The 25870-nt window shown below is 44.2% G+C and overlaps 1 protein-coding gene across 1 annotated transcript in view; it reads right to left on the bottom strand.

Annotated features, from left to right (window-relative positions):
* The window catches only part of LOC145415573 (tRNA (uracil-5-)-methyltransferase homolog A-like), a 495026-nt gene that overhangs the window by 413139 nt on the left and 56017 nt on the right, over positions 1–25870 (bottom strand). Inside the window, exon 3 of the mRNA XM_080284796.1 lies at positions 21025–21180. Within this exon, the coding sequence (XP_080140922.1) occupies positions 21025–21180 (156 nt within the window). The remainder of the gene's footprint in view (positions 1–21024; positions 21181–25870) is intronic.

The following is a 25870-nucleotide window of genomic DNA, read 5'->3' on the forward strand; positions in this document are numbered from 1 at the left end:
TGTGACAGTAACATGGAGAGTAGACCAGCATACTCTCCCAAACATTTCCTCTAACTATCCTACGCACTACACCACATGCACTTTACATTTCACACAACGTATCCCACTACGTTACAGGGGTTGGCGCCAGCAAGGGCATGCGACCAGAAAACTTTGCCCCTGCTACCTAGTGGCGGACTTCTGGGGGGAGGTGTGATGGGGGTTCCGCCGGCATCGATCTTGGGTCCAGGGCAAGATGGGGCTCAGGCCTGTGCTAGAGGATACAGGGCATATTCCCAGGCTGCCGCTTCCGCCCAATAGAGAGGGGCCCGAACCTGGGAGTAGCGCCCCATGAGGCTGCCCTATTAGTGGGTGTATAATGGCGGGATAGTTGCAGTACCAAGGCGCGCTTGGAGGGTGTCCCTGCAGCTGTTCTGGCAGGGTGCCCCGAGGCCACTACCACAGCCACTGGTAAGCTGGTGGGCTAGGGGTCCCAGATCCATTGCCTGGACCTGGGACTGTGCAGTGAGTGGAGCCTGTAGTATGTCTATTCCCATTTATTAATACTGAATAAGGCAAAACACAAGAAAAAGTTTCAAAGCAAGCCTGAGGACAGTAAATCACACAGGAGGATGAGGGTGGGTTCATGGAATGTAGGAAGTTTGAGGGGAAGAGCGGGGGATGTCGCTGAGGCATTCAGTAGGAGGTGGGTGGATGCGGCGTGTTTGCAGGAAGTCCGGTACAGGGGTGGATCAGCCACAAAGATTGTTGGGAGGGACTGTTGCTTTAAGTTGTTTTGGCAGGGGGGGACAGACGGATATGGAGGTGTTGGTGTGATGGTTGCGGAGAAATGGGTGGAATATGTTTTGAATGTTATGGGAGTAAGCGATAGGATATTGGCAGTGAAAATTCTGTTCAGTAGAAGGATAGCTACAATTATATCAGCATATGCTCCACAGGCAGGATTGGATGAAGCAGAGAAAGATAGATTTTGGGATGATTTAATACGTGTAGTGGGTGGTATGCAGGATGATGAGATAGTGGTTTTGGGAGGGGACTTAAATGGTCATGTAGGTGATGCAGCACAAGGTTATGAAGGAGTGCATGGGGGATGTGCGTATGGTATAAGGAATGCAGAAGGGGAAAGGATACTGGAGTTTGGGGAGGCAACGGACATGATTGTGTGCAACACATATTTTAGGAAAAAGAGACAGTAGGTTAACACGTTCGCCGCGTTTGGCAACCCTGCACTCTCGCCCTCCCAGCGTCAACTTCACTTCACTCCCCTGCCAGTGTCCGTTGGACTTTCGGAGGGAGAGGAGGTATGATTCACTCTTAGAGGGTGGTGCATTGGTTAGAGCCGTAAAAGTCGTGGTACATATGTATACCGAATCGCCGACCACTAATATATTTTTCTTCCCTCGCGTATTGGTGCATCGATGTACCGAGGTTGCCTCGGTGCATCTGGGTACCAAAACGCGACCTACTGATGATATCTTGTTGCTCTGCGAAATGGTGCATTGATGTACCATTTCATTACTTTAGAAAAATGTGTATTTCCTAATGTATATACCTGTTAGTACCTATAAAATATCTTATTATTTCAATAAGCTGCACATCTCTCTCTCTCTCTCTCTCTCTCTCTCTCTCTCTCCAAGGAGAGTATCAACCTTCTGTGTTGGGTGTGATGGACAAGCCCACCTTTGTATTTCATGTTTCAATGAAAAGCATGCAGCTTCATACTAATAGGTTATATAATACAGGGCAAAAATTAGATATTTGGATATTCAGTTTTGCAAATTACGAGTCATATAGTGTAATAGTTAATTATTTTTGTATGTTTTATATAACCTTCATTTATCATAAGATTTTAAATTTTTAGATTTTTTTTTAATTTAGCAGTATTTTCCTTTACAGTTACTGTTACATTATGTAATTCATTTACTTTGTTTATAAATTGTTACCAGGATTCTTGTGCATCTTGGAACTATGTTTTATTTTATGAAATATCTCAATTTTTTTAAAACGGAGTGTTGATTTTTTACTCTTTATACAAGAAATGCATTCATAAGTGTTATAATTGATACCTGCCTTTCTATGATATTGATTATAATGCATTTGACCTAACTGTATTGTGTGAAAACTGATTTTGTATAAAAAATGATGAACGAAAAACAAATGAATTTTTAGCTGATTATTAATCAATAACTTACCTATGTATAAGTATTTTTGTATTAAATAATACCATTGCAGCACATCTGTAGCTTTAATAAATGCAAATGGAAATAAATATTGATTATATATTCACGTTTTCAAAAGTTTTTGAAAAGGGACATTCGGGTCAAGGATGTACCAATACGCTGAGGGGGAAACTTCTGCTCGGTACATCGATGGCCCGATAAGCGGTCAACGTGTTAATTACGTATGAGTCTGGGGGAAATACAGTCAGATAGATTATTTTCTGGTTAGGAGGGCCGATACGAGGATAGTCAGGGATGTTAAAGTTATAGGAAGTGAGAAATGTGTGCAGCAGCACAAACTACAGTAATCCCGTAAGTTTCGCGGATTTTTTTTTTACGGTTTTGCCCTCTCGCGGATTTTCTTAGCATTAATAAGTTCAACTAAAATATCCTTGAATATACGGAAGACAAAAAATTTGAAATTCCCACCGTTTCCAACTGTAGCGCAGTAAACTCACGCCACCCTCTATCCCTTTCCCGCGGTCCCTCTGCCCTGCATCCCTCAGTCCACGCCTGTCTGCCTCACCTGCTTGGTGCACTTGTAACCGCGCTGTGATACAAGCCACTTGGCCTCCCACGTTATTTCCACGTGGCCCCAGGACGCAAGCCAGCCTCACTGAAGGCTAATAATACAATCAGTAAGAACTCCAAAGTGACAAAACGATCAAGAAAAGTTATGACCTTAGCAGAGAAAATTGTGTTACTGGACAAGCTAAGAAGTGGCATGAGCTACGCCGCATGCAGTCGTGAGTATGGAGTGAACGAATCGACAGTGCGTTACATTAAGAAAAGTGAAAAAGAAATAAGACATGCAGTTGCTAGCTGTGCATCAACGTCAGCAAAGGTGTCACAACATGTTCGTGATAATGCTCTGATTAAAATGGAAAAGGCTCTGAACATATGGATTGAAGATCTGAACCGCCGACATATTCCTGTTGACACAAATTCGATCAGAGAAAAGGCCAAGGATTTGTACAATCATTTCAGTGATGGAGAGAAAGATGGGAAGCACACATTTATGGCTAGCAAAGGCTGGTTTGAGAACTTTAAGAAGAGATTCTCACTCCACAATCTCAGGATTACTGGCGAATCAGCCTCTGCTGATCATGTGGCAGCAGAAACGTATCCAGCAGAATTTGAAAAATTAGTGAAGGACAAAGGGTCTCTGCCGGAACAAGTTTTCAATGCCGATGAGACTGGGCTGTGGTGGAAAAAAATGCCCAGCACAACTTTTATATCTCGAGAGGAGAGACAGGCACCTGGATTTAAAGCTCAGAAGGACAGAGTATCGCTGCTATTCTGTGAGAACGCAGCTGGTCATATGATCAAGCCTATGCTGCTATACAGGGCTAAAAAACCACGTGCACTTAAAGGGAAAGACTTCAATCAGCTGCCAGTGTTTTATCGTAGTAACAAGAAAGCGTGGATGACGGCAGTATTGTTCAGTGACTGGTTCCATAACTGTTTTGTTCCCGAGGTTGAAAGATACTTGAAGGTAAAGGGGATAGACTTTAAAGTGCTTCTGGTAATAGATAACTGCCCAGGTCACCCTGAATCAATTAAATTTGCACACCCTAACATCGAGGTAGTTTTTCTACCAAAGAACACCACATCACTCATTCAGCCACTTGATCAGGGCCTGTATTAATAAAAACTTCTAGGAGTACTCCCAAAATTGCTACTAAAAGTGGTTGTAGAAGAGAGTTGCTTCTAAAAGTTCCTCCTAGGAGGACTCGTAGTAGTAATTTCGCTCCTACCATGAAGTGTTACCAACACAAAGAATCTCTGCTTAATATATTTTAAAAATTACCATTACAAAGCCTTAGAGTATCAGTATGTAGTTAAAAAATGAAAAACTAGTTTTTATATATAGAAACAACATCTATTTGATCATATATTATGATTCTTTACGAATGTCGATAAAATGGATAAAATGTAAACACATCGTGTGGTCAGCTGATCGTACCTGCTACCATCGGGGCATCGTGTGTACATGGTACAGTGACCGTCAACAATGGCACAATATCAAGATTCCAAGGCTGCAGATAAATTCAGGAGAAAGAGAAACTGGACGGAGAGAGTGTACGAGGGACCTTCACAAACCTCTTAACAATGTGTGGAGCAGTTAGAGCACAGAGTGTTTCCGTTATCACATTGCTCACTGATGGCTGCGATGGTCCAAAGTCATCACAATTACACTGCTGCATTTTTCTAGATGCAAGGTGCCTAAATAGTATCAACACTTTCATCTCGGATGTGAGATGATGGTTTCGATGAGTGGGCCTTTCCAGTACATCTCTTACTAAATCAGTAGTAAACAGAATGCTCTCACAATCAAAACGGTACCTTCTTACAAGTTCTTGATCATCATATTCCATGAATGCATCCTTCCGAGCTCGAAAATTTCTGCGTGGTGGGTGGTGTCAGTCAGCCATGGTCTATGATGTCTTGTCTCTTGGTGTTTGAGGGACGCAGCTACTGTGATTACTGTCACTAAAAGCCCTCCTAACTCCTTAAAAGTCCTTGTGGAGGACTTTTATTTTTTAGCGATTTTACGAGTAAACTTAGGAGTTGAAAGTAACTTTTAGGAGTACTTCTAGAAATTAGGAGCCAAATTTCACTTTGAGAGGAACTTTTACTCCTAGGAGTTTTTATTAATACGGGCACAGGGCATCATTGCTGTTTTCAAGGCAAAATACGTGGCACGAAGCTTTGCTATGATTAGACATGGCATAGAAGAAGGAGATAACATCAAAATGTGGTGGAAGAAATTCAACATGGCAAACTGCATCATGTTATTTCAACAGTGCCATGAGGAACTCTCTGCTAGCTGCATCAACTCCTGTTGGAAGAAATTGTGGCCTTCAGTTGTGAATGACTTTGCAGGATTCCCAACTGTTGATGCTGAACTTATAAGAATTAAAAATCTTTCGAGGACTGTCGGAGGTGAAGGGTTTTCTGACCTGCAAGAAAATGAAATTCGGGAGGAACTGCTGGGGAATGCAGGAGAAGAACTGACGACACAAGAATTGGAAGAACTGCTCAATGAAGAAGAGAAAGATGAAGAGGAAGAGGAATCTGGTAGAAATGAGTTACCACAGGCGTGGACACTAGAAAAGCTTGGGGAAATCACTCGCAGTATGAGGCATACTATCTCCCTGCTAATGTTGTATGACCCATCACTGGACAGGGCATTAAAAGTGAAGAATGGGATGGAAGCTGTGTTTGCTCCCTACCATGAAATAATGAAGGAGATGAAACGTGAAAGAGAGCAACTTCCAATAACTATGTTTTTCTCAAAGAAAAACCAACGCAGCCCTGCATCTGCCCTGCCATCTACATCCGGCAACTCATCCTCTCCTGCCTCACCACGCATGGATGATTCATGCATGGAGGACGAGTCAGCTGATGATCCCTCTCCTAACTCCCCTGCCTCGTCTGATGTGTGAAACTCTTCTGTAACTAAAGGTATGTAAAATGATAACAAACAGACATTAACTAAAAATATTACTGTACTTATAGACGTGAATTAAAGTTTTATGCGGTGCACACCTTGGAAAAAAAAAAAAAAAATACGTACAGTACGTGATACTGAGTAAAAAAGGTAACAAGTTTAATAATTTCAACTTAACTTGTGGTGTAATGATTGAAAAATCATTTTGTCAGATTGTGAGTCTTCGAGTGGCGTTGGTGGCTGGCAGCAAACAGTAAATAGCTGGCAGTGGTCAGGGGAGGTGCGACTGTGTGAGTTGGGGGACATACGACCATGCGAGTGTTTGCTATCACCAGTTACTGCATCTTTTTATTTTGTACTGTTTTGTGAATAAATGTGTAGATAATTGTGTATTACAGTACGGTGTTTACGTTTTTCCTTTATAATGGAGTATGTACTTTCAATCTTGTAAGAAGGTATTTCGGGATAAGTATGGAGGTTTTGGGACAATTCGCTGTCAAGGCAAATCGCCGTCACAACAAAAACAAGACAATTCGCCTTCATTAATGAAGATGGCTATGGACGACGCTAGAATATAATTCAAAGGCGACTACAGCGAGGAAGAAACAAGTTAATTATTGACTAAAGGTGCAACTAATAAATAATATCCAGAGCCTACGCTATTGAACATAGACTTTGCTGGATCCCCCTGAAATATAGTTATTAAAGTATCGATTAATTAATAATAAGTATATTTATAAAAGAATTGATTAATTAATAATAAGTATATTTATAGAATGGCGGGGAATCGTCCATGTTTTGAAAGGGAATTGTCTGACAGCGAATTCTCTCGCAACCAGTATGGACATGGACTGTGTGATGGATAGCATGTTGGACACAAGTGCAAGATTCAATTGTTAATAGAGTATTCGCGTATTTGGCATTTCACGGGGGTTACAAGAATGTAACTACCGCGAAATATGCGGGATTACTGTACTGATTTGTGATATGGTGCTTAAAGAACGAGTGATGAAAAAGAGGACTTATGTTCCTAGGAGGAAATATGGAAGCTGAAAAACCAAGTAGTAAGGGATGCCTTCTATAACAAGTTGAGGAGAGTGGTGGCTGAGCAGAAAGCTGTAGACAGAGGCGTTAATGAACAGTACAGAGCCCTCAAGAACAAGCTCTTGAGAGTTACTGATGTAACAAGCGGTTGGAAAAGAGGACCACCAAGACATAAAGTAACTTTGTGGTGGGATGAAGGTGCTGGGGCTGCGGCTGGGGAGGGGGCTTTTCCAGAAGTGAAGGAGGGGTGGTGGCAGGGGGGAGTGTTTGGCTGCCCGGCATGGGGCTGGGGGGGAGATGTGCAGGGCAGGGTTTGAGTTATGGAGACTTTTACTTGATAACATAAATCATGGGGAAGGGAAAAATGTGATAATTGGGATGGCAGGTCAGGTGGAGGGGGATAATCGGGATGTTATGGGTGAGCAGTGTGTGAGGAGTGATGAGGGAGGGGTGGTGGTGAGCAGTGGGGATATTGGGGATGAATGGAGAGAGCACTGTGACCGGTTGTTGAGTGAGGAGTTTGACTGGCATCGGGGGGTTTAGAGCCAGCGAGTCCGGTGTTTGGCCCTTGGCCTTTGGTTGGTGCTGCTGCTGTGAGTGGGGCGGTGGGTGGGGTGAGGGTGGGGGGGGGGAGTCTGGGTTGGCTGCTGAAATATTGGGGGCCTCAGGCGATGTAGGGGTGAAGTTGGTCGCTGACCTGATGAGTGGGATTGTTTGTGAGTGTGTTGTCCCGGATGATTGGCTGGGGGGTGTGGTTGTCAATGATTGTGGGGGGAAGGGTGGTGCCCTGGAGGGAGGAAATTGTGAAGGTATGGGGCTTTTGGATCAGATAATGAAGGTGGTGGGGGGAGTTTTGGAAGGTGTGGTTGGGGAGGGAGTGAATGTTGGTGGGATGCACTTTGGGTTTGTGCCAGGTGGTGGGACCGCTGGTGCCGTGTTCATTGTTCGGCAGCTTCAGGAAGGGTATACTGGTGGGAAGAGGGATCTTGATTTTGTTTTTGTTGATTTGGAGGGGGCCTTTGACGGGGTCCCTACAGAGGTGGTGGGGTGGGCGGTGGGAGAGCTTGGCTTGGAGGAGTGGTTGGTTGGGGTGGTTGTGGCTGTGTGTGTGGGTGCTCGCACCCACGTGGGAGTGAGTGGAGGTTTGGATGATGAGTTTTCCGTGAATGTTCGTGTGCATCAGGGGTCAGTTTTGAGTCCCATGTTGTTTATCATGGTACTTGAAGCCCTTTCACGTGACTTTAGAAATGGACTGCCGTGGGAGTTGTTGTATGCTGATGATTTGGTGTTGATTGCAGAGACTAAAGGGAGGCGGAGGAAAGATTTGGGAAATGGAGAGATGGTATGGGGCACAAAGACTTAAGGGTAAATGCAGATAAAACAAAAGTGATGATATCTAGGGTTGGTGGCGGTACTGTCAAAGACGAGGGAGAGTGGCCATGTGCAGTTTGTCAAGGGCGTGGGAAGTAATTCCATTTTGTGTGGTGTTTGTGATAAATGGGTGCATAAGAGATGTAGTGTTATCAGAGGTAGACTGTGAGATGATGATGATTTTATGTGTACGCCGTGTCGGGGAGAGCAGGTGGAGATTGTCAGACGTGAAAGAATTGAACTTGCTGGTGAATCTCTTGAGTGTGTGGAAGAGTTTAGTTATTTGGGAGACAAGTTGTGTGCTGGAGGTGTGGCTGGAACTAGCTCTGTGGCTAGGATGAGAAGTGGTTGGAAGAAGTTCAGGGAGCTCTTGCCTCTCCTAACACTGAGAGGACTCTCCCTACGTGCTAAGGGGTCTTTGTATGCAGCATGTCTTAGGAATGTAATGCTGTATGATAGTGACACTCGGGCAGTGAAGGAGGAGGATATTCGCCGGCTCTGACGTACAGAAATGACAATGATTAGATGGATGTGTGGTGCTTCCCTCCGTCCAAGGTCTGGGGGGCTTGGGTTCATGATGGAAGAGTTGAGAGGTAGGATGGGACTGGAGTGTATTGGTGCTGTGATGAGGAGAGGTAGATTGAGATGGTTTGGACATGTGGAGAGGATGGGGGATGATAATTGGGTGAGGAAAGTGAGAAGTGTCAATATTGGGGGTGGGGTTACGAGGAGCAGACTGAGAAAGACATGGGACGAGGTCATTAAGTGTGACCTCAGAGTTAAGGGACTGGACAGGGAGACTGCAATGGATCGTGCAGCATGGACAGCCGCCATTAGGTGACCAAGGCCGACGCATGCAAGCATGTTGGAACCTTTAAAAAAGAAACGAATATATATATATACAGTAATCCCTCTAATATCCGAACACCCAATATCCGAACATCCCCACTAACCGGACATTATCATCCCGGGACCCAACATTCCCAAAATGGTCTGGGGAAAAAAAAAAAAAATCCCGCCCGTAATTTGAACTTACCGCACATGGAGCGGGACAGTTTTGTTGTGGCGCATCATTCCTCCGATGTCCGATAGAGCGCCACTGCATCCTCCCAACTTTCCGCCTGTCTCTCGCCGCGAGTCCACGCTCGTCGTTATGCCTGCCCACGTGCTCGCTTTTGTGGAGGTGACTTACCTGCTGCAGGCACTCCTGCTGCTCTCGGGCCTCCTATTAGTGTGTGTGATGATGGCCCCGCTGCCTGAGAAGAGTTAAGAGGGTGGTGTTGACTCTCGAGAAGAAACGGGAGATATTGGAGAAAGTAGATGCGGGGTGGTCTTCTTCCCGCATCCTCCGTGAGTTCAACCTGGCTCGATCTACTTTGTTTGATATCAAGAGATCCCGATACAAACTCATGCAGTACACGGCTGACTTCTCGTCGAGAAGCAAATGCAACGTGGAGAGGAAGGTGATGTTTACTCCCAAGTTTGCTGAAATCGACCGCTCCACATTGATTTGGTATCGACAGCAACGTGCTGCTGGTGTGATAGTTCGTGGAATAGAGCTGAAGGCTGCTGCTGAGAAGTTCACCAGGCTTCACGACGCCCTAGACTTCAAGGAATCCGAGGGTTGGCTCTTCGTGTTCAAGTTACGGCATGGCCTTACCAACCTTAAAGCTCATGGCGAAGCTTTGGACGCTAACGAGGATGGAGTTGATGAGTTTCGGCACAAGGTGAAGGGCTTGATCGACAGGGAGGGCCTCACTCTCGGTCAAGTCTACAACGCTGACGAAACTGGTCTATTCTATCGCTCTTTGCCAACGAACACTCTAGCCGAGGAGACGGAGAAGCGTGTACCTGGCCGCAAGCTCTCCAAGCAACGGATATCTGCTTTGTGTTGTGCCAATGCTAACGGCATGCACCGCCTTAAGCCCGTTGTTGTTGGCCGTGCAAAGCAGCCTCGGTGTCTTTGTGGGGTGATGGATGTCCTTCCTGTCGTCTGGTACCATTCTTTGAAGACATGGTTTACAGCCCAGATCTTCAAAGACTGGTTCCACCGCCACTTCATCAAGGAGGTCATCAATTACCAGACGAAGACACTGGGAATCCCGCGCGACCAGGTAAAGGCCTTCCTTCTCCTCGACAATGCACCTGCCCACCCGTGCGACAAGGACTTGGTGGTTGAGAATGGCCGGATTAGGTGCATGTTTCTGCCACCTAATACGACTGCTCTCATCCAATCAATGGACCAAGGAGTGACCGTGGCAACAAAGTGCCTATACCGCCGGAAGTTCCTGGACGAGGTGATGGTTGTTCTCCAGGACAAGAACAAGCGCAGGGAGGGACAGGACACACGAGGCCAGCGGACTTTGGAAAACCTTCACCGCTACAACATCAAGTCTGCACTCTACAACTGGGCCTGTGCATGGAAGGAAGTCCCTGTCAAGACTCTAGAAAATGGTTGGTCTCGTCTGCTTCTCAGAACGGATGTGGAGTACGATTTTCTAGGGTTTGACGTGGATGACTTCAATGCACGGCTACATACGCATGGCGACGATGTTGATGTGCACAATGTACGTGAGTGGTTGGATGACGACGAGGGCGATCCTGGGTATCAGACATTGTCTGATATCGAGATCGCGTCTTCAGTTGCAGGTGTCAGTACTGAGCTTGAAGATTCCGACGAGGAAGGCGATGATGATGCGGACTCCTCTCAGCAGGACACTACTCCAGCCATCCCCAAGCTGAGCGCACTCCAGGAACACCTAGAGTTCGTTCTCGACTACCTGGAACACCCGGACTGCGACAGGGAGATGGGGCCCTTGGGACTTGTGGAGGAAGTCCGTGCTTTCAGGCAGCTCATCATAAATTGTCAGAATCGTCGGTCCTTGCATCAATCAACAATTGACAGTTTTTTCAGGCCCGTGACCCCCGCTGTGCCCAGCGCTGGCTCCACTCCGTTGCCTCCCCAAGACAGGCCCTCATGCTCCGAGCCACAGCCCAGCACATCAGCCACGGTGGAGTTACCGCTCGACGTGAGTTTGCGTCTGTCTTCAGAGTCGTCTGCAGTGGGTAGACCATCACCACGACCCAGCGACGCACCCCTAGGTCACCTGCCAGTGATACTCTCAGACTCTATCTATCTACCTATTGCCAGACGTGTCAATCCCGTTTGGGGTGGTCACAAACAAATCACCTCCAAGTCGCCCTGTCCCCTGCCATTTCACTGCCCTGCTCCCAACTCACACACCCCTCTCTCATATACCTCTCCACCCCATCCCTCCATCTCATCCTCGGCCTCCCCTTCCCTCTTCCCCCCTCCATCTCACTCACATACACTCTCTTTGTCAGTCTTTCACCCTCCATCCTCTCCACATGGCCAAACCACCTCAGTGTCTTCCTCACAACGCTTCCTATCACATCCACATCCACACCACAGCGCTCCTTTATATTCTCATTCGTCAGCCTGTCTCTCCATGTGACTCCACAGGCTCCTCTTAAATAACTCATTTCCACTGCGTTTGCGACGCTCGCCAAAAAGGACATAATGGCGGATCGTCGCGTTTGCGATTCAAGTTAATTTTGAATAAATGTGGGCAAGGACGTTCCAGCTGGTATTGTCTATCAGTACCACCACCCTTTAGCTACAATTAGCATACTTTACCTTTGTACTACTGACCTCCGTTGTTGCCAAGTATTGCGTTTTTCCCTCCTCCTCCCCCCCACCACAGCCTGGTCAGCCTGGCTGTGATACATGGCAGCGCTCTGACTGCTCAGAACCGTAAATCTGCGCTCTCCTCTCACAAGCAGTTTATGCTAATAGGAAACACTTGTTTCCTCAGTTGTCACACTAGCTTTTTTTCGCACGGTTTGCCCCTATTTAGCGTCAGTTTACCACAATCTTTCAAAGTGACATTATGGCAACTTCTAGCTCTTCCGAGTCAGTGCGAGAGGCCGACAGGAACAAGAATAAAGTGACGGGCGTAAGGCAGAATAAAAAGCGCGCCGCGGTGATCTTTTGGGAAGTAAGATGATTGAAAATAATGTAGTATACATGTTTTTAGCTGTGAAGATGGAAATGTTTGTTGGGTGACGGGAAGACCGCCGCCGCGCTGCATGTCGGCCATACGCTTCGTTGATTTTAGCCTTATTTTCAGTGCTTATTGTACAAATACGGATTCCAAACTACCTGTACGTTGTAGTATAAAGTTTACTGTGACAGAATGAGGCTGTGGTAGAGGGGAAACCGGGTTGCTGGAGGTGTGAAAGTGAAGATTTGGTTACCCAACTTTGCAAGTCTCCACAAGTCCTTGGGTAGTCCACAAAGGCTCAACACCTGTCTCTGGAGAAAGCTGAATGTAAGTACTATCTCCCATACCAAGTATAATGTTCTAGGGTTAATCTCTGATTTTTGGCTAATATTTTCCTACAGGTACTCAGACCGCGATACAACCCTGACACCCGGAGGGGGTCGGCTGTCCATTGGCCGCACTTTAGGGGTTAAATAACTCATTTCCATTGCTCTTACTCTTGACTTGTGTCCTTCCAACAACGTCCAAGCTTCACTTCCATACATTAGAGTTGGTATCACAGTACTGTTATGTAGTAACTTTTTCACTTCCATGCTCACTTCCCTGTTTCTTATCACTGCTTTCAAAGAACCAACAACCTTTCTTCCCTGCTGTACCCTTTCAAGCACTTCACCCTCCAAACCTCCATCCTTACTCATCACACTACCCAAGTACTTAAACGTACTCACATTTTCCAATGCCTCACCATCCAACCTCACTGTACATTCACTGACTTCACCTTTCTCAAAGACCATCACTTTACTCTTCCCTACATTCACCTTTAGATTCCGTTTCTTACACACTCTCCCAAACTCATCCACCAAGCCTTGCAGCTCCCCTTCGTCTTCACTCAACAACACAGTATCATCTGCAAACAACAGTACAGGGAGTTTCCAAACACTATCCTCTCTCACCAGGGCCACTCCAACATCCACTACCCTACCTTGTACCTATTTTATTACCCCACCCATGTACAGATTGAACAACCATGGCGACATGACACATTCCTTTTTCAACCCATCTTTCAAAGAGAAAAATTCACTTAGTTCACCATCCACACGCACTGCAGCCTTCGCACCAATGTACATACTCTTCACAGCATTCAACAACTTCCCATCTACTCCATATATTCTTAATGCTTTCCACAATCCTTGTCTATCCACCCTGTCATATGCTTTCTCCAAATCCATGAAAGCCGCATACAACTTCTTTCCCTTCTCTAGAAACTTTTCCACTAAAGATCTAAGAATGAATATCTGATCTACACAACCTCTTCCCTTCCTAAAGCCTCCCTGTTCTTCTCCAACTAATTTCTCTGTTCTGTCTCTAACTCTGTCAATAAGTATCCTACCATACACTTTTCCTATTATACTAAGAAGACAAATGCCCCTATGATTACCACACACTTCTTTCTCCCCTTTTCCTTTGTACAAGGGACTCTGACGGTGATTAAACAGCAAGAACTTCTCCACTAGACCACACGGGAATTTACAGTGTTGTGCGTTCAAAAAAACAGTGTGTTTTGTTAAGGATTTACAGTTGTGAGTGAAAAGACTAATTTGGAACAAAATTTAACGTAAATAGACTTGTTTGTTTTTGCTTTAGAAAATTATTAGAAGAATGGGAAAAGTTAAAGTGCAGAGTGCAACAATTAGTAAGTTACAATGGAGCATTAGTTAGACAAGAGTGCGCACTGTGAAGAGAACGGACTTCTGAGTGCGATTGACTAAGTTCAGTGCAAGACTTCATGAACAGTGTACTGCAAGTGCTTCAGGAAATCCTTCTTACTGTCAGAGTCCGAGAGGAGGCGGTTATTCATCGAGATGGCCATGCACTTGCTGTAAGTAGGCAGAATGTTTCATACTGCACTTTTTTCCATACTATACTTACCTCAAACACCTCATTTCACTCTTTAATGTCCTTTATTGGTGTGAATAGGGTGTTAGGAGCTATGCATGTGCAGTAGGAATGTGTTTTTCTGAGTTAGGCTAGGTTAAGGTCCATAAGTACCAGAATGTTTATCAATGTATGAACATACTTCTAAACCCTCATTTTATGTTTCTTTTGCATTTATTTCAGTCATTTATGTGCCTTACTGGTGTGATTTGGGTCTTAAATACGTGCTATGCATGTCCAGAGCGAGTTGTATAGGTGTTTCTCTGAGTTAGGGTCCATAAGTACAAGTCCATAAGCTGGGGCCCAATATCCGGACAGGACTAGTATCCGGACCTGCCTATGGCCCTATTACGTCGGATATTGGAGGGATTACTGTATATACAGAGATAGACCGATTATCCGGGCTATATGGTGTTAAGGGGTGCCCGATTAATCCGAAAGCACGATTAATCCGGCGGAAACACAAGTACTGTACTGTTAGACTGATTTATTTACCGGTAAATGTACACTTAAGTACCAGAAAGACCTTTCCAGTTCAGTGTATATTCCTCCAGCTTGTTTCAGTATTTTTCAGACTATATTCAGTTCGGTAAATCACGTTTTCTTACTGAAAGATTTCCTCCCTGTTAGTATCGTCATGTTCTAAAGCTGTAGCTACGATTGTTTCCAGCACAATGGACGAAACTCATCGTACTCAATGTGGACTTCGTTTCCCAACTTCCCAACTGAAGATTAGGTTAGGTTACATTATTAGGTGCTGTTAAGCTAGGTTAGGCCAGGTTTAAACACTTAGATTAGAACAGTGTCTTCTGCTATTACGTTAACGAATCAAAGAGTCGTCACACCAGAACAGATAAAAACAGCGGGGAAAGATTTAACAAGAAATGTTTATTTACCAACCCAGAAATAATCAGAAAAATATAACAGACTATCAGGATGAACTGATTTGGTAAGGTGCTTTTACTGCTTACAGCAAAGCGTATGTTTACCCCCCTCAAATACTCAATGTTCGTGAGTTCAGAAATTTGTGTGCTCTCGAGGCGGACCTTGAAACCATTTTTTCAATGTTATAATGTCAGTTTCTTTTTCTTACAGATTTGAAAAGACTCGTCTGGTACACCTGGTTTTTTCCCCTCCTCCCTAAACCCATCTTGTGATTTGTTATGATTCGTGAAAGAAAATTAGGGGGCATGTTACATTAGAATTTAAACATAAAGTTAGGGTGCATGTTACTTTAGCATTTAAACATATCGGCGAAAACATCTGGGATGAAAGGACCGCCGAGCTGTTTGGGATGGTAGAGTAGGGTCGTATAAACATACCAGTGACCATTCCCTTCCCATAATTGTTCGCAGTTTTTATGGCTCTCCCTAACTTAACGTTACTGACACTGGTACAGTAAAGCATTGTTCAAGGCTAGCAGCCATAAGGGGTTAATGGAATACATTACTGTTTGTATCAATACTCTCTCTTTCACACATACACGAACGAACTAAAGAATGTGCAATAAATGTACACTTAACTGTAAGGAGCAGAAATAACTGTATGCTCTGTCGGTCCGAAATGTGTTGGGAAGCCACATCGAACAAAGAATGTGGAACTGAATGCCACCTTACGAGAACACTTGAGATGAAAGTATTTTTTCTTATTAGTAAACATAATTGTTCCATTTCGTCCCCTATAATTGTGAAACTCGTAAATTTTCGTCCAAGCATACAGCCTAATAACCTTACCAATTCAATTCATATTCTCTAGTTTGTGTTTGTATTTTTCTAGTTTGTTTTCTTATTATCATAACGTTCCTTAAGCCTTACCTACGTTTGTTTCCGGCATATTGGAAGAAACTTACTCATAATTAGGGTGCATGTTACATTAGCATTTAAACATATAGGCGAAAACATCTGAGATGAAGTGGCAGGCCGCCTGACTGTTTGAGATGGTAGAGGAGGGTCGTGAAAACATACCAGTGACCTTCGTTCCCTTCCCATAATTGTTCGCAGTTTTTAATAGCTCTCCCTAACCCAACATCCCTGACACCGGTACAGTAAAGCATTGTTTGAGGCTGACAGCTATGATGGGGTTAATGGAATGCATTATTGTTTGTATTAATACTCTCTTTCACATATACAGTACACTTAAGAACGAACAAAAGAGTGAACAGTAAATGTAAGAGGAAGAAATAACAATGCTCTGTTGGTCCGAAATGTGTTGGGAGGCGCGATACCTAACAAAGAATGCAGAACTGAATGCTAACTTACGAGAACACGAGTATGTTTTTTTTTTCTGATTAGCAGACATTCTTGTTTCATTTCGTTCCCTAAAACTAGGAAACCCATTACTTTTCGTCTAAGCATACAGCCTAAAGACCTCACCAATTCACTTCATATTCCTCCAGTTTGTTTTCTGTGTTTTTCTATTTTGAGGGTAGTAAATTACCTTCTCTTGCTGAAAGATTTTCTCTTTTATCACGTTCTTTAAGCCATACCTACGATTGCTTCGGGCATAATGGAAGAAACTCATCGTACACAAAAGTGGATTTAGTTTCCCAATTTCCCAACTGGAGCCCAGGTTAGGTTAAATTAGGTTAAATTATTAAGTAGTTAAGCAAGGTTAGGCTACGTCAGGAGTATCAGTTGCCTCACCAAACTCCATCCTACCACCCTTATGATCGAGTTGTGAGCAGGCGGTGTGGGTGGGGGCAGGGTGAGCAAGACTCTCTCTGGTTTACCCATGCCTCTCTCCCTAGCAACTGGATGCTTCCTGTTTAAACCGGAGCATTCGTACGGATAATTCTATGAATTACTGTACCACTGAACCATTGGGTCACGGCCCGGATATACCGAAAGCTGGATAATCCGAGCCTGGATAATCGAGCTTCCATTGTATATATATACACAGTGCACCTTCGCACAATGTGAGGTTATGGGAGGCAGAAACCCTCACATTCTATGATTTCGCATTGTGTGAACCAAAGAACTTATGGGAAAAATGGTACAAGGTGGAGAGCCCACCCGGGGCTTGGTCTTCGGGTTCCCTTCCAGCCTACTCTGCCTTGCTAATACAGTACTTGTCTTATAGTACTTCTACTTGGACCAACAAATAAAACAACAAACGGAACACCATGTAACTTTATTTAACCCCTTAAACGCAGCCATGTACAGTGGCAACCCCCTGAGTGGCGGGGTTGTATCGCGGTCTGAGTACCTGTAGGAAAATATTCGCCAAAAATCAGAGATTAACCCTAGAACATTATACTTGGTATGGCAGACAGTACTTACATTCAGCTTTCTCCAGAAACAGGTGTTGAGCCTTCGTGGACTACTCAAGGACTTGTGGAGACTTGCAAAGTTGGGTAACCAAATCTTCACTTTCACACCTCCAGCAACCCGGTTTCCCCTCTACCACAGCCTCATTCTGTCACAGTAAACTTTATACTACAACGTAAAGGTAGTTAGGAATCCATATTTGTACAATAAGCACTGAAAATAAGGCTAAAATCAACGGAGCGTACGGCCGACATGCAGTGCGGCGGCGGTCTTCCCATCACTCAACAAACATTTCCATTTTCACAGCTAAAAACATGTATACAACATTATTTTCAACTATATTACTTCCCAAAAGATCACCACGGCGCACTTTTTATTCTGCCTTACGCCCGTCACTTTATTCTCGTTCCTGTCGGCCGCTTGCACTGACTCGGAAGAGCTAGAACTCGCCATAATGTCACTTTGAAAGCCTGCGGTAAACTGACGCTAAACAGGGGCAAACCGTGAGAAAAAAACCTAGTGTTACAACTGGGGAAACAAGCGTTTCCTATTCGCATAAACTGCTTGTGAGAGGACAGCGTAGATTTACAGTTCTGAGCACTCAGAGCGCTGCCATGTATCATAGCCAGGCTGGCAGGGGCCGTGGTGGGGGGGGGGATGGGGGAAAAACGCGATACTTGGCAACAACGGAGGTCAGTGGTACAAAGGTCAAGTGTGCTAAAAGTAGCTAAAGGGTGGTGGTACTAATAGACAATACCAGCTGGAGCCTGCCTGCCCGCGGTTATTCAAAATTTACTAGAATCGCAAACGCGACGCTCCGCCGTTATGTCCTTTTTGCCGAGCGTCGCGTTTAAAGGGTTAAGTGACTTTTGGGCTTCTTAAGAAGGGAGGGGGGTGGGTTTCTGAGGATCGGGGCGTCTACTCTTGCCCCGCAGGGCAGGGCACCCCATTGTCACTCTCACTGTCACTGCTGAGGTCTCCTGGAGGAGTCATAAAACCTTCAAAGTCAACAGCTGAGACCAAGATGAACAGGTGGGTACTGCTATGATGCAAAAGCAAACCACAGGATGCAAGGTACATGTGTTCTCACGGCAATATGGAAGAGAAGTGTCTGTTTACCCAGGAAAGTCAGTAGATGGCATGCAGATAGCTGGCCAGCTGCCCGCCATTTTGAATCTGGCTTGTTGCCAGCCACCTGACTTCGTGTGACTGACTCACATTGTCCAGCCCGACATGTGTAGTAACGACAGGAAGTCCATCTTTGCCTTGGAATCATACAGCCAATTAGCATGTTGGGAACTTTGATTCGCAGTTTTCGCAGTCAATAAAAATAAGCATTTTCTGTGTTGATCTCGCATTGTAGGTGATTCGCACTGTGTGAGTTTGCATTGTTAGGGAGTGCACTGTATGTATATGTGTGTGTGTATATATATATATATATATATATATACACACACACAGTCAATCCTCGTAAATCGCAGCAGTTTGAGTCTGGACCACTGCTGTGATTTATGAATAATAACTCTTATGTGAAAAATTAATTTGGGTCTGGACTTTGGCCAACTCGCCCCCACAGCACCCTACCTACACCTATCTAGGCACCATCAAACACAATCATACAAATTTAGGAATATTCAGTGCATGTATTAAGGGATCTCACCTTAATCCTATGATGAAATTGCTTAAGTGAATGGAGTGGGATGGTGTTGGGAAGAACTTAGAACCTCTCAGCACTTGTTCTTCCCAACCTCTTTCACCAGCTTTGAAAACTTCTCTCCCCTCTCAACATGACAAATGAGCTCCAAACGTTGACTGTACGACAACTGCAGCAGCTTCTTGACGCCATACTGCTTAAAGTCTTCATTGGGGGGTCGGGAGGGGCCATGGCAGGTAGGAGGCGGGGGGAAGTTGCACAAAAAAGGCAGGTAACTCTCGTACTCCACGGTGACAGTCTGTAGTATGCGGACTGGCGGGACAAGAACAACAACATGGCAGCATTAGTATGCACACTTGCCGCCAGGGATGCGTGGTGATTGGTTGTTGGGTCACGATCTTCAATTTGAATGCCGCGGTTTACGATTCTCCTCGGAAAAGGCCCACTTGGGTGCCTAGGTCTGCGATTTTCATGATTTAACAGCGATTTAAGGGTGCCGGCAGTCTGACAGCCACTTAGCCGTGATTTATGAATCCATGATTTATGAACACGCGATTGACGAGGATTGACTGTATACAGTATAAGTATATATATATATATATATATATATATATATATATATATATTGCCAAACATCTTAGACACCTTAGTCCTGTAAGGGGTGGCTACATACAAATCACCTCCATGTCGCCTGTCCTCCACCATTTCACTACCCTGCTCCCAGCTCATACTCCATTCTCTCATATACCTCTCCACTCCATCCCTCCATCTCATCCTTGGCCTTCCCCCCTCTCTCCCCCCTTCCACCTCACTCACATTTCTCCTCATAAGTTTCTTGCTCTCCATCCTCTCCATATGACCAAACCACCTCAATGTATTTCTCCTAATGCTTTCTATCATGTCCACATCCACACTGAAATGCTCCTTCACTTCCTCATTTGTCAGTCTGTCTCTCCATGTGAGTCTACATGCTCCTCTCAAATAACTCATTTCCACTGCTCTCAATCTTGACTTGTGTCCCTCCAACAGGGTCCAAGCTTCACTTCCATACGTTAAAGTTGGTATCACAAAACTGTCATGTAGCGACTTTTTTACTTCCATGCTCACTTCCCTGTTTCTTATAACTGCTTTCAACAAATCAGCAACCTTTCTTCCTTGTTGTACCCTTGCATTTTATATATCATTTTAATAATCTCGGACAATTTATTTTAACTGAAGATAGCTTTTCAAACTGGAGAAATTACATATATGGTAGCCTTCATTCACCCAATCACTGCAAGACTTCTCTCCTAAAACAGTAATTTAACCCTCTGAGATTTTCGGCCCTCCACCGATTGTGTCTGTGCCAGATTCAGCCAAGTGCACATAGAGTGCGCCGTCGAACAGTGATATTTGTACATAATTGGCCACTGTACATTACCTTTTTATGGTAGACTAATGCATTCATACTGTTTTAAAGCTGAATAGTGGCTCTTAATTGTAGTTTGGTTGAAAAAGGTAAATACGATTGCTAAAAGGCCAGCAGGACGAGTAGAGTTAGCCAAAAAGAAAACTCGCACACTCTTCTGTGGAAAAATATTTGTAAAAAAAAAAAAAAAAAAAGTATTAGAGTTACATGAAACATGATAACACCATGTCAGACTACAGTAAATTACCCTTTCTATTGATATATAGGTTATGGCAATTTATGTTAGTTTTCACAGAGAAAAGCGAAAGCTCTTGCTGTCACTCTGGCAAATATCCATGCTGGTAATACTGATATGATTCATGGTAAAAACCTATTTATTATGCATATATACCTGATGTACTCATCACTGTAAAAACAAGTAGTTGGAAAAGGATCAACAGGATAGTGTATGCGGAACAAAGCCAGATAGGAGATGGAAAACTGTGAAAAAAGAAATATTGTTTCACATGACTCGAATTCGAGTCATCAGAATTTCAACAGTTGGATTTATGATGATGCGAAATCGCGTCGTTTGAATCTCAAAGGGTTAACAGTAGAAAAAGGAATTAAAAAATCTGGGGTGAACAAGTCAATATTGGCCAGTCTCACCTGTTGCTCATAAGGAATATGGGCATATGGTGTGACACTCTTGGTGACCCTCTCTTCAATACTCAGCTCATTATCCTGCTGCTTGCCTTCATTACCATCACCTTCACCCTTCTCACCCATCAGCTTCACAAGCGGGTCTTCCACTGGTCTTGCAGTCTGTACATAATGGATAATGGTAACAACCAGTCCTGTATCAACCCCGTGAAGTGTAGGGGATAAAGGCAGACTTCTACAGTCCACAAAATTCATGATGAGTATTCTAGGCCCCTACTATATCACTGCCAAAATTCAGCTACATCCAAGGGATTGTTGTTCACCTGGACATGAGCCCAGTGGACCAGAAAAAACTAATGACCAGCTGGAAGCTCCCAGAAATCTACTGTTGAGGTTATCTCGAAGGATTGTCTGTGTGTATAGTGAGGTTTACGAAGTGAGTGATTCTAGTGAGGGACACTACACTGCATAGTGGATTGTTTGTAAGTTGTATTTTTGCGCTATTAACCAAATGGGAAGGATGATGGCCACATCATTGTCTGGATGGGTGAAAGGATGCATGTCTCTCTGGGAAGGGTAATATATGAGAGGTGCATATCTGGCAGCTGATCATGAAGGACACTGGTTGACTGAAAGCTTTAGATGGTTGTGGCCGCTACGTGTTTGTGCTATGTTTATGAAGTACAGTGTGAGGCAGAGGAGGAGGAATGTTACTGAGGCTGAGCAGAGTTGAGGGGGTTGTTAATTTCTTGCTTCTTTGTGGTCAGGGGTGGTATAACATAAAGCTATACAAACTGGGTGGATCTTGAGTTGAAACAAAGAAATAAGAACCTCTCATATTCATGTGATAAGGGATTCATCTGGCTTCACACATGAACTTTACCCTGATTGGAACCTTAGACTAACAGTATGTCGGATGACAAAGTGACACAAAGAAAGGACAGTAAATAGTTAAACTCATTTTTACAACCAAAATAATACTGTATGGTCAGTGGACTTAACATAAATGTAAACATTTGGTTCATAGGAGCACCCACCATCCATTCATCTGAAGTAGTGCTACCTTCATGTAATTCTACAGTACACTGACTAATGTGTCAAATAGTTTCTTGTAGCCCAGAAAACTATTTAATACACTGGGTGGTAACTATTATAACCATATGGACACCTGCTGATGTAGTGCAGTGTTTTTCTAACTCTGTTCTTTGTTTTATGAAGGACCCCTAGATACTGAATACCGAGCTCCTGGCACCAAAGTAAAGTAGCTAAGCAGCTTCTTTTGGGGTATTCAGAGAAAATATTCAAACTGCATACCCAATCCTGCGATATGTGTACCGATTGACTGAAATTCAAGAGCTAACAATTCCTTATTTCAGATCATTTTTATTTTTGAGAAGGAGGGGCTGACTCCTCCAAGAATCACTGGGGAGGTCAAGCTCTCTAAATACTGTATTACAGATGACTGTCCATTGTACAACATATACTGTACTAAGATAACAAACCCATATCTGGCATCCTTTCCCTATTTCTGAGAATGTTAAACATGGTGAAAGGGCAGCTGGCTCCCAAAAAATCATGGTTGGAAAGCTGTACAGTATCTAGTGGATGACTTTTGACATACCAGATGAACTCACCTGGGAAGTTTTATTCACATATTTCTCCTATTTCTGATAGTTTTTATTTTTGGGAAGGGGGCTGAACCCTCCTCAGAACCATGGGGGAGGGGAATTACACTCTCCAAGTACAGTATAGCATTACAGACAAAAGTCCATAGCACAACTTGAACTAAGATATCAAAACCATACATGCCTTTCTTTCACTACCTGAGTATTTTTAATTTGGTGAAGGGGCTGACCTCATTAAAAATAATGGTGGAATACTTTATATAGCAAAAGATGTCAAGGAACCAGACAAACTGACCTGAGAAGTTTCATTAAAATCTATAGGCTCACTTTCTCCTATTTTCATTTTTATTTTCAGGAGGGTGGCTGACCCACCACGAATCATTAGGGGAATCAAGCTCCCTAAATACTGTATTGCAGGACCTGGAGAAGTGGCATCTTCATCATGAGTCTACCCCCCAGAGGCTGTCGAAGAGAAGAGGAGGACAGCATGGGGGCCAAACCACCGCAAACCCCCCCGGCCCCTCATGGGGCTTGAGTACCTGGGAGTGGCTTTGGTTGCCCAGGCAAGTACCACATCTCCCAACACAACACACACAACAACACCGTTTTTTCTACACTGAGAAATGATTCCCCGGCTGTCATTTCTCGACGACTTCTTCTAGCTGGGGACATTGAGAGCAATCCAGGACATACCAACAAATACATATGTCCAACATGCTCAAAACCTATCACATTGAGCTGACAGACAAAGGGTTCAGTTCAGTGCAATTCATGCAAGAACTGGACCCATTACACCTGCACAACACTTGCATCCAGAAAACATTACACAAACACCTGGACCTGCTCCTTATGCTCCTTCCCGCTACCCACCAACCCCCCTTCCAATCCTACCCCTAATTCCTTCACACCTCCACAGCCAAACCCACCGATCCTTCCCACACCATCCAGTCCCCCAACTCCTCCCATTCCAACCCATCTTAATCCACCTCAACCCTTACCTTCATCACAACCTCCTCCTATCCCTTCCCCTCCATCCACACCACCTCCCTCACGTGCTGCAGCAGCCAACACACATCACACAAACAACATAAACATCCTTCTGTTAAACATAGATGGCATAAACACCAAAAAACAAGAATTCACACAATTCATCAAACAACAGAACATACACATTGCCATATTACAAGAAACAAAACTACACAAAGCACAGAAAACACCGACATTTCATAACTTCACCATCATTCGACAAGACCAGGCCAACGGCGGTGGCGGTGGACTCATCACCCTGGTACACAAGTCGATCAACTTTGCAGATACCAGTGCAAACACAAAGTCACTTCTCCCCCCACATGACACCACAACAGAAATCCATCCATCAATCATCCTATCCTGTGTTGCCCCATGAGGGGCATAGGAGGCCGGGGCTAGGCAAGTTGGTGCTGACATTTAAGATGAGAGTGAAACAATCAATTAAAATATGCACTGGTAACAAATCACACATAACAGTCACTAACACATACATTCCCCCCCAATCGTCCCCCACAGTACCACACAATTACTCTCCACAGATACACCACATCACTAACATACCCAACATCATCCTGGGTGGTGATTTCAACACCAAGTCGTCGGCCTGGCATGTCAACAACCCTGACACAGACAGAGGGCTGGTATTACAATCCCAGACAGATCATCTTTTCATACTGAACAATCTAGACCAACATACCCACATCCCACATCAAGCCCTCTTCCTCCCATCATCTCCAGACATCACCTTCTGCTCCCCAAACCTCGCCCCCATTACATCAAAGAGAGTGGTCAAAACCCTAGGTTCTGATCACCTCCCAATCATCATCACTACCAAAACCAGAATCACCCAAGCTGGCCACAAACACACATACACTAATTATAAGAGAGCCAACTGGGAGACCTTTGTAACTGAAACAGAACAACATTTAAAAACACTAAACAGTACACCCATCACAAACATCAACACCGCTGTGCACACTTTCAATACAATCATACAAAACGCAGACAAAAGACACACCCCTAGAGGGAAAAGAAAGACACAACCCCAACTTCACACCAGAAATTCAAGGCCTCATCAGACAACGGGACACACTGCGACACACCCCAACACCCCATACACAAGACACCGTACAACAAATACAAGAACTGAACACTCAAATAAATAATAAAATATCAGAACTGCAAACACTAAACTGGAAAAATTACCTCCAACCACCTGACCACAAAACAAACATCAGCAAACTCTACAAAACACTAAACAGCATCACACTTTCCAACATTAACACCACACAATCACACGCTGCCATCACAACAACAGACACCATACCCTCAAACAAACAACAAGCAAACACTCTCATCAATCACTTTTCACAAGTCAGCCATCTAAACCCCCATCCCGATGACCGACGTATCATCCGACGTAAGAGACAGTTCCCCACAGACCCAGACTACGCACCTTTCACTTACAACCAGACGAAGCACATCATTAACAACCTCAAGCACTCATCTGCCTGTGGATCAGACAACATATGCTCCTCTATTTTTCCCACTGATTCTTAACTTCACACTTCAACGTTTCACGGTTCGCGAGGTTTTGGCAAAACATCGATGCAGCGAAAAACGAGGATTTATTGTATATGTGTATATATATATATATATATATTATATACAATATATATATTGTGTATATATATATATATATATATATATATATACATATAATATATACAATATATATATATATATATATATATATATATATACATATAATATATACAATATATATATTGTATATATATATATCTATCTACCTATCTATCTATTGCCAGACGCCTCAATCCCGTTTGGGGTGGCCACAAACAAATCGCCTCCAAGTCGCCCTGTCCCCCGCCATTTCACTGCCCTGCTCCCAACTCACACCCCCCTCTCTCATATACCTCTCCACCCCATCCCTCCATCTATATATATATATATATATACATATACAGTGCTCGTCAAAATTATCGAGCTCCTTCCGCTGGGCGCGCAATACTTATGGCCAAAAAAGAATCACCCATTTTTGGTAGTAAAAATTGAGCCACAAGTTTGCAGCGCTAGCATGACGTCACGGTAGCCTGAGGCCTTCTGACGCGCTAGTTGGTTCCCGCCTCAGTTGCCCACGGGGAGCCTGAGAGAGAGAAACTTCACCGCGTCTCCCT

Source organism: Coenobita brevimanus, chromosome 13 (assembly GCF_032717465.1).
Source record: "Coenobita brevimanus isolate Jiangsu-jjx chromosome 13, ASM3271746v2, whole genome shotgun sequence".
NCBI lineage: Eukaryota > Metazoa > Arthropoda > Malacostraca > Decapoda > Coenobitidae > Coenobita > Coenobita brevimanus.